The sequence below is a fragment of the Melanaphis sacchari genome, unplaced genomic scaffold (assembly GCF_002803265.2).
Source record: "Melanaphis sacchari strain LSU unplaced genomic scaffold, SCAv2.0 Contig0_pilon_pilon, whole genome shotgun sequence".
Lineage (NCBI taxonomy): Eukaryota > Metazoa > Arthropoda > Insecta > Hemiptera > Aphididae > Melanaphis > Melanaphis sacchari.
Window position 1 is genome coordinate 15584605 of NW_020270366.1, and position 10784 is coordinate 15595388.

Sequence of the window (10784 nt, forward strand, 5' to 3'; positions counted from 1 at the left end):
TAAATATGTAATAATTAATAACAATGATGCACACATGTTATACAGCCCATTAGAAAAACAGGTACGCTACTGACAATTTCTGAATTATATAAAGTCGAATTTTAGCAAAAATGCAAAGTGTAATATAAATTACCAAGATTTATATAGTTATACTTATATTAAAGTTTTCACAAATTAAATCAGTTACTATCGACTAGTAGTTTACTCCCTCCGAGAATCAATCATATAATCATATATTTTAATAAAATAAAAGTTTAAAAATTAAATAAATCTAATAATAAGTCACGAAAATATTTTGAATATCATAAATATGAAATTGTGTACCAAATATTTCATGTACAAGTATCAATATGATATATAAGGATAGTTATAACTAATGACTAACGAGTAACCTTGAATTTTTTATCTTGTAAACACTAACGAACTAATTCTATGGACTATGGCAATTTTTTCTGCGTTGTATTGCCAAAATGTAAGTTATATTGGTTAAGGTCTTGGATGTCTCAAATTAATGATATTCATTGTGTAATAACAACGATAGCAATCAATCCCTTACGACCCGCTGAGAAATGACATTATTTTATTATTTAATATAATATCATATTAAACAACATTCGAGGGCAATGACATTATTAAACAAATTTACAAATTTTAGTTTCTTAACATGTAATATTAAATATCTATATTATACCTTAAAGACTATTTTTAATAAAATATCTACTTCCTACCTATTAATTCGATGTACCTTTAATTATTTGTATTATATAACACCTCCCTCCAGTCATTGGTTAATAACAATTCTACTTCCACTGTTTAAACAAAATATTTCATAACAACAAACCAAACATGTTTTTAACCTTTAAATTTCAATAGTCAGTTACTAATCATTACATAATGTCTTATGTCTACATACTCTACATATTTATTATTAACAGCTCTGCAGTTACTGACGTTATTACTGTGAGATGTAAGGGGAGGAGAGTACTACCATAAAAAGAACGAAAAAGTATTTGACGTAGGTACTAACCTATACTTTTTTTTATTTGTTTATTTTATTTACTAAATCAATAAAAGCTATTAAATACTAAATTTTTTCAGGGAAAATAATATTTTCTATTTTATTAATATCATTATTGTATGTAAAATCCATCAATAATCTCACTCTGAAATGTATTTCATATTCAATTATTTAAATAATACATTTTGAATTATAATTAATAAAACTATAATAAATTTGTACCTACATTACAATATTATCGTCAAATTAACTTGTTTAGTTATTAATAACTATATGTTTTAAAAAATTTCTTTCGAGAATAACATCTATACAAATACAACCGTTCAAATAATAATTTAATCATTACCTAATTTATTCAATAAAATTCGAAAATACCTACTAGACACTAACCAGTATTTTATTTTAAAACTTCAAACACATAAAAATAATTAAAATTCAATAATTACATAATATAGTCTTACCTTTGCATGCTAGGTAAATCCGAGGAGTGATATTTTTCTTAATAATGGTTTCATAATAATATCCAATTGAGAAAATTGGCAAAATTTTGAAATGACGAGATAATTTGATTACGCGTTGTGCTTGCATCAAGTTGAGTAGACATGCAATTTAAATAAAAATGCATAAAACATCGTTTGATAATAATAAATTTGTAGATTGTGAAAATTTGTAAAAAAGATTAAAAATTCTTAATTATTTTTCGGTTTAAAATATATGGACTAACAATTTGTGAATATTTGAAATGATAATAAATTAATTTTGATAAGAATTATGTTTAATAATGGTACCTGGTAACTACTGGCATGAAAATAGATGACCCCATAGATAACAAATAGTTAACACCGTAACCCACAGATAATATAGATATCTGTGCCGTAACCACATTTTGAAGGATAATGATCAGATGATATTAATAATTTTCAATAGGTAACATAGAACTTGCATAGAACAATTAATAAATTATAGACTATAGTAAAATATTATACTACAATAGTTTTTTTAAATCTGAATATTTTACCAAAGACACTTATTATTTTTTTTTTTTACACGAAAATCTGTAAATTTATATTATAAGAGTAGTAAATGATACAAAAATATAACCATAATTAAAAACTCCCATAGGTACATCTATTATTTCTATTTTATTTTTGGAGAATTATATTTACAATTTAAAATTTATTGTTAAAATATTGCCATTGATTAAGTATAGATGGATATGCTTCAATAATATTCGTATATTTAATCAATGTTATTAAATATTATAAACTATACTTAATTATTAGTGTAACCTTTTACTGAAACAGACAATTACAATTGTCGTTTCGTCTTAATTTAAGATAAAAAAAAAATAAATTTTTAAATAAATAATTTTTTTTTTAGAAGACGAATAATTTGTTTGTTAACTGTTTAAATTACAAAATTAAATTAGTATAGGAACTTTTTATTATATACGTATAAATATCAATTTAATTTTCTTTATATAAATTATAAAGTTATTGGATATTTGGATAATATAAGTAGATGTTTATAATTTTTTTTATATTATAATGAATATTTAACTTATAATTTAACAATACATCTTAAAGCTATTTTAATCTCATACTCCTATTACTCTTGTGTTTAAAATTAGTAAATAATCATTGTAATAAAGTACTTCCTACCTACCTATATCTTAATTCTGATAGGTAAACATAATATTGTAAAATATATTAGTAAATTATACATATTATATTATGTATCTATCTATCTATCTATTATATTACTATAGAACCTTAAAATTTAAAATCTTTATTCGATTACTGAAATACACCAAAACTATTAATTACATTATAGTAGGTACGTTAATTTAAAACTTATGGTACACCTATGGAAACAAATTATAAATTTAATACATTATTAATTATACTAACCTTAAAAGTTAAAATATAAACTTACTTACCCTAATAACTTAACGTTTATTTTAAATTTTTGAATAATAATAATAATTGTTATTGTTGATTATTATAAGTACAGTAATTTAAAATTTTTCAAACATTTCAACCATTTTGCTTAATATGTCCTCTTTGGAATATTTTTATAAGTATTTAGATTGTCGTGATAATAAAAATTTATTCTTTATGTTGGCAACAATGTATAATCAATTCTTATCAAGTTATTAGTCAAATGTTTATAAATTACACTATTTAAAACTAATAATTACAAATTATTTTTTGTCTTATTCATAAGCATTACAATTTATTAATCTAATTTGTTAATATTCTCTATCTAAGGTACAACCTAATTTTACTGTGAAATTTACTTAAGTATTTTATTGAATAAATAAGCATAATTTGACCACCATCATTCATACCTACAGAATGTATCTCTCTGTGAATCAATTATCTACTCTCATGAGGTATGAAAATAAACTTTTAACATTAATTGTATTTAATTTCATAATAAATTACTTATTTCCATAGTATACTCAGTGAAGAAACTGTTGAAAATCAAACACTTGAATATCTAGTTTCACAATTACACCAATATTTTAAACGAGAAGATAATTTTAAAGGTAAATTATTAAACTTAATAAAATATTCGTGTTATAACACTGAAAACATTATTTAAATAATAATAATAATAATAATAATAATAATATAAAATTTAATTTTTGCTTCAAATATAGTATTAAATATATGTATTTATGATTTTCTCATGTTAAGAATATTGCTATAATATCTTTCATTACCATTCTAGTAAGTAATAAACATAAATTTTTATCTTATTCTAATAATTTTTTTAAATTTTATTTATTCACATTTAAGTTACCTATTTTTTTTCATTACTACATTTTTAAATTTATAATTAACTGCCTAAAGGTTACATTTTAATATTTATTTATAAAAAAAAAAAAATATATATATATATATATTAATTTTCACTTATCTATAATTATTAAATGTGTATATTATTTATTACAGTTGGTTGTACTTTACTTATGCTAATTCAACATTCTGATTTCTTACTTAATCAAACACAAAAATTTGCTGCTATAATATTATGTTATGAACTATACCGAAATGAACCAATTGCAACTAATCCTTTAGCACCTGTTTTTATGCATCTTTTGGTAAGATATAATTTTGAATATAATTGTTTTAATAATAAACCTTAATGTTTATGACATTTTATTTACAGCATAAAAAAGTTGGTAAAAATGAATATGTTGGTGATTTACCAGTTTTAACTATGCCTGTTAAAATATTTCTTTCTAATTTAATTATGTCACAAAATTCTAAAGAGTTATTACGAAAATCTGCTAAACAAGTATTAACAGCACGCAGTGATCCCACTAAACCTGTAGTAAATACAGCAACAATTCTTAATACAATTAAAGAACGGCGAAAAAATCTTCCACGCACAGCAAAAAGCTCCCTTCCAGTTATCATACCAGATCCTCAAAAAACTGAGTAAGACATTAAATTATTAAACTGTTATAGTTTTTAAATTTATATTTTTATGTTACAGATCAAAAGAAGGTGCAAAACAAGTCTTAGAAATGTTAATTAGTGGACCAAAATCATATGTTTCACACAATTTTAAACCAGAAATGATGCGACTTGTACCACCATTGTATGTGTGCAAGGAAGAAGTAAGAATTAAATAAAAAATTAGAAAATAAATTATACTTTTTATTATTTCAATTGAATATCTTCATAGATGGTATGGATGAATATGAGTAGTCGATCGAATCACCAGATCATGTATGATAAAACAATGTGTGTATCTACTAGTGCTGCTACCGAAGCACGAGAACTTATGACTAAAGCTCTTAAAACACCTTTAACCTTACAACAACAACAGCATCTTTTAGCAGAACTTGGAAATGATCCAAAACTAGTTTATCATATTGGTCTTACACCTTGTAAAGTAAGCAAAGTTACATACAATTTATTGATGCTTATATGATTAGTAATAATTTATATTTTTGTATTTTAATATTTAAGTTGCCAGATTTAGTTGAGAATAATCCTCTAATAGCTATTGAAGTATTACTAAAACTAATGCAGTCACATTGTATTACTGATTACTTCTCCGTCTTAGTTAATATGGAAATGTCTTTGCATTCAATGGAAGTAGTTAATCGGTATGTCATTATTGTTATAATTTTTATCACTGTTTAATAAGTTTATGTGTTATTTAATAGATTAACTACTACTGTAGAACTTCCAACTGAATTTGTACATCTATACATATCAAATTGTATTGTAGCATGTGAAACTATTAAGGATCAATATATGCAAAACCGATTAGTTCGTTTAGTATGTGTTTTCCTACAATCTCTCATTAGAAACAAAATAATCAATGTGCAGGTAAAAACTTATTATTTATAAATAAATATTTTTTCATTGTTTACTGTATTAAGTATATTTTATTTGTTTTAAAACTTAATAAACTTAATGAATTAATATAATTATTTTATTAGTAATAAATGTTCACTTATTATTTTTATTTCTTATAGGAATTATTTATTGAAGTCCAAGCATTTTGTATTGATTTTATCCAAATTCGAGAAGCATCAGCCTTATTTCGTTTATTAAAACAACTAGAAACAGGAGATACTTGTAGTATTGGTAATATAGCTGCTGCTGCTGGTATTACACCTAGTACAATTGCTGCTGCTAAAGATAAAGATAAAGACAAAATTGTGCCAAAAGAAAAATAGTTTTAATATAGTTGTTAATTAAATTTAAATGACATCTAATTTTTTTTACGATAAGCGAGACTGTAAAGTGGAAATATAAGTGTAATAATTTATTATAATATGTTTTATATTTATACTTTTGCTAGTTCATAATGGCTGCATTTTTTTAATATATATATATATTTCAAATTAATAAAACAATACCTAATTATACATTAAAACATTATACAAAATTACATTATTCACTGTATTTTATGAATGAAAAATATAAAAAAATAATTGCGATTTTTTTTTTTGCTTTAAAAAATACTTTTAATTTATATTTCTGTTTAATTACCAAATTCAAATAATTGTAATTAAAATATTCCTTCTAGTACATAATTTATTTCATATCCAAACATATAAATACAACTTAATGACGATAAGCATTTTATTGTGCTGAGAGATTAGACTTATTTTTCTAACCAAAAATACACAAATTTGTGTCATATTATAGAAATTATCTTTACTTAAATCTTTGCTTTAGCAACAAAAATAATTTATATTATTATTATACCGTTCCATAATAATCTAAAATGTTGATACAAAAATCATCCAAAGTAACTAAAAATAGCAATAATGATGAATATTATAATTTGTAGACTATTTATTTAAGTTGAGTCATAATAATTAGTTTATATTTTTCTTTAGTAGTATTAAGATTAATTGATTTATATTGTACGATAAAAGAAAATGATTTAAGTGATTTTAAATATAGAATATAGAAAAAATAATAAATTTTAAAACTTTATTAGATTTACTTAATATAGTCCTTAGGTATATACATTATTGATATAAAACATATAACATAGTTTGTTATAGTTGATTTCTTTTATATTTTATATGTATATATTTTTGTTATGCGTGTTTAAATTATAAGTACCATGGACAAACTTAAAATACATTTTAAATGAGTATATCTTTAAATAAATATAAATACATTGTATATTAAAAATAATAGAAATATGACCTTAAAGTTTTTCCTGGAAAAATGTATTTCTATTCATTTGAGACTAAGACTAAGAATGTAGGTATTTAACATTTGAAAAAAAATATATGTTACGCTTTTATTTGATGCATTTTTAATTTTTTATCATATACTTATATTTATTTTAATAATTGTATATAATTTAGTCTACGTTAATTAAAAAGTATTAACTAATAAGATTTTTTGATTCTAATACATAACATTTCTGATAATAATAGCGTATGACTGAACGTCTGAACGAGATTTTTAAATAGTTTTATTGCTCTTGCTGGTAACTTTTTGAATATCAAATATTTACTGTACACTGTTAATAGAATTTAAAAAGCTCTCTGAAATTTCTCTAGATGGTAAACATTGTCCAAAAGCTTCAAGCAATAACGATTGTTTGATAACAGACGTAGAAAAATCTTCAAACGAAAGTTTTGAATCGTTGTCACAATCCATTTTGCGCAATACAATGTCGACAAGTTCTCGTACGCCTTCATCTGGATCCTCGTCTTGCGGATGTTTGACCAAACAGTTCCTAAAACACAAAATCCTATTTATTTATTAATTACTGAATATAATACCTGTGGGCTGTGAGACACTTCAGCTACGTCTAAGTAACATTTAATCTATAATAATGTATTGCCGAGTTTTTAAACCTTAACAGACTGAAAATCTCTTCTTTCGTTATAAATCCATCGTTATTTAGATCGTATATAGTGAACGTGTATTTAATTCGTTCGTCCTGAGTGCCTTTTAGCAATACCGACAATCCAGTTATCCATTCATCTTCGTGTATAACGCCGTCATTTCGTTGATCGAAAAAACAAAATATACGATCTGTCAAAATCTCCTCAGTTGTAATTCCAAATTCATTTTGCAGAAATTCTCTGAACATTGACCTATCAAAACCCTACATGAAGACAAAATTAAGAATGAGAAAAAATAGGTAGGTATATATAACATTATACATGGAAAATAACCTGCGTTGGAATCGTTATTAAAGCAACCGAACTCATTGCCGCTACTGAAGACGTGGATTCAACGCCATAAATAGCAACAAGTTTTTTAAATAGCTTGCATAATCCAACGATTTCTTTCCTAAAATTTTACAAATAATTGTATAAAATACAAAAACCTCACAATATAGGTACCCACTATTATGTACCTATTATTGTAATTCAAAAAATAAGATGAAATTAACAGGGATAAGGTAGTTAATTAAAAGTGACTAATTCTTAATACCTACCTAAGTAATATGTTCATAATTGTAAGTTGTAAAATATCTAATATTAAAATATTAAAAATAATGTATATAATGTATATTACTTATATCTTAAGAATTAAAAGAAGGTGTACTTACTTTGTAAATCTTGTTTGCTTAAATAAATTGTCTACAAAGTTTGGAGGGATGGTAGGTTTTACTTTTGACATTAATTTGGTTGAACAAAGTTCAGATAATTGCTTGCGTTTTGAATTTACTGTTTTTGCTGGTGGCCATTGCTTAGAACCTCTTGAAACTTTAGTTCCTGATTTCCTACAGTTAAAATTTTAATATTCAATTATTGTACTATTTGACTTTAAATATGGAAAATAATTTATCCCTAATACCTACATTACATTGTAAATTTTCGAAAAATACATATTTGCAATATTTTTCAACAAATCATTATATAATAGGGCATAAAGCCATAAAATATAAAAAATGATATAAATTTAATAATTCTTAATTAGAATTTTAAGTATTTAAAAATGTATACTACTAGGGGCGGATTGAATAACGTGTGCTGGTGTGTTGTAGCACTTGTAGCACCCTCAGCTAGTTAACGGTTGTTATAGACACTATTGTGAGTACTACCAAATGTGACCAGTTTTCCTTTTTATTTTGTAACTTCAAATTTCTTTTAATTATTTCATTCAGTTCATCCCACGGTTTATAAAGTGTATCCCCACATAAAGTAGTTTTACTATTTCTAGTATTTGGTGTAGAACGTAGGTACCTATTTAAAAATATACTGTGTAGAAGTGTAGTGTGTATCCACATCACGATGTAAATAAATTATCAAAATCGTGATCCGCACACATACTATAATACTTATTCAGCTCATTTTTACACCTAATTACAGATTGTTTTATAAATGAACTTTAAAAAAAACAATGTTAAAATGTGCGTGTGTTAATAGAAAATATCTTTACCAGCGTATTACGTAATTTAAAAAGTAACATAATAATATTATTGTAGTTTATTCACTAGACTCCCTATATTTTATGCATAAATAGCTACCTATTAATTAAAAATTAAATTTTAATATGATATTCAAGATTTTTTGCATCTATAATAAATTTAATAGTTAATAAATAGCATTAAGTAATTTTTACTTTCACTGAATAAACAATAAATACCTAATTATGCAATTATAGAACTTTTAGAACTTATTAGATACAATACTCGAGGTACTTACTAATATACATTGATTATAAAATAGACTATTCTATAATCAATGGCATAAATGTATAATATTTAATATACCATTAAAGTCTACCTACTATAAACTATAAAATACATGTAAACGTAATATTAAGTCCACCTAATACATAAAATTGGATTAGCTATTGTACTTAATTATTTGTATGTACAGTGGCTACTTTTACAAACTTAGGTACCTGATAATCTGATAAGATGGTCCGACCTGCTATAGTGCGTATTATGGTAACAAGTAACAACGAAATATTTTTATAACGAATTTCACTACAACACAACGCATGAGACTAAACGTCTAAACACCAATGATATACTTTGGTATTGCACTTACGGCATAGCACATCAAATACTGTCACCAACATTATTCAATTCATTTTTGTTATTTACTAAAAACACGCTATTTTTGGCATATACGCCGTAAACAATTTACAAATGTATGTATAAATTACACATCACGCAATATAAAAAAGACATTGTTTGTTTACAAAATATTTTTTTCATACTTTCTTTACACATATATAAGTATACTAATATAAAAAACTACCCGTAATACTTACAAGTTTGACTTTTTTGTCATTGCCTTTTGAGTTACAGCGTCCATTGTCAGTACGTATATAACAAGCCACGTGTAAGTAGGTAGGTAATATGTATTAAAAACAGTATTATTGATCAAACATATTTTTGTTCACACAATTGTCAATCTTACGTATATACCTAATATAAATTATAATATATACATATACCTATCAACTATCATTAATATATTATATTTATTATTAAAAATAATTAGTGTATTTAGTATTTACTAACCTAAACAATAAGATCTTTGAAAATATTCAGATTAAAATGCATGATACAAGAATACAAATGACTGTTATGAATCATTGAATGTATACTGTATAGCAATAATTTACATTTTATTTTAATGCAATGACAAAATTTTAGCTAGCCCACATATTATGCATAACTTAATATTAGTTAAAATATTACTATTTTAGTTCATTAAAAATAAGTATTGTACTTCGATCAATTTCATTGACTTACTTATTTGAACGTTTATTAAATAAACTAAAATGTAGATAAAATTATAAAAAATATTTTTAAACCGATTTAATTTGCATTGAAAAATTGTAAAATGATTTTTTTTAACAGGTTAACTAAGTAATAGGTACCAAAGATTTTTTTCATCGAGTTCCTTCACCTGGCCATGAAACCCATATTGCATAAATAACCAAAAAAATGTTTGGATTGGATCTCACTTACATTTCATTTTAATAAATGAGATCTATATAGGATTGGGTATTATACACCACAAAAAAATTAAATTTAATTAGATTCTACTGTATTTTTAGTTTGGTTTGATAGTTTTAGTTAGAAATTGTCATCTTTTGATGATTTATTATTATTATTTTTTTTTTTTGTTTATCCTATTAAAATAACCTTTAATATCCTTTTAAATTTTAATTCACTAAATTATTGCTTTTAAAACGTAAACTATAATATAGTAGCACAAACCACAAAGTGAATAGTAAGAATAGTAAATATTGGTAAAAGTGTACAAGACCTACTAGTGCCATTGATAAAATAC

The 10784-nt window shown here is 23.7% G+C and overlaps 3 protein-coding genes across 4 annotated transcripts in view; 1 reads left to right on the forward strand and 2 right to left on the reverse strand.

Annotated features, from left to right (window-relative positions):
• Positions 1–1630, reverse strand: part of LOC112596168 (protein spitz-like) — a 58976-nt gene extending 57346 nt beyond the window's left edge. Inside the window, exon 1 of the mRNA XM_025341664.1 lies at positions 1480–1630. Coding sequence (XP_025197449.1) covers positions 1480–1606 — 127 coding nt within the window. The 5' untranslated portion in view covers positions 1607–1630. The remainder of the gene's footprint in view (positions 1–1479) is intronic.
• A 1745-nt stretch (positions 1631–3375) lies between these two features.
• On the forward strand, positions 3376–5821 carry LOC112590963 (CCR4-NOT transcription complex subunit 11). Its single transcript, XM_025334609.1, has 9 exons — positions 3376–3413; positions 3478–3569; positions 3979–4127; positions 4196–4467; positions 4526–4649; positions 4718–4927; positions 5005–5144; positions 5205–5370; positions 5520–5821. The coding sequence occupies exons 1-9, from the start codon at positions 3376–3378 to the stop codon at positions 5721–5723; spliced, it is 1395 nt and encodes a 464-aa protein (XP_025190394.1). The 3' UTR covers positions 5724–5821.
• A 1059-nt stretch (positions 5822–6880) lies between these two features.
• LOC112591035 (EF-hand calcium-binding domain-containing protein 1) lies at positions 6881–9797 on the reverse strand. Of its 2 annotated transcripts, none has more exons than XM_025334714.1 (5): positions 9754–9797; positions 8078–8251; positions 7698–7815; positions 7374–7627; positions 6881–7252 (listed from the first exon to the last, which is right to left on the reverse strand). In XM_025334714.1, exons 1-5 carry the CDS (start codon positions 9795–9797, stop codon positions 7024–7026), a joined length of 819 nt encoding a protein of 272 aa, XP_025190499.1. In that variant the 3' UTR covers positions 6881–7023. The 2 variants fall into 2 exon arrangements, with proteins under 2 accessions (XP_025190499.1, XP_025190575.1); XM_025334790.1 differs by lacking the exon at positions 9754–9797 and adding an exon at positions 9379–9522.
• Positions 9798–10784: the final 987 nt, after the last annotated feature.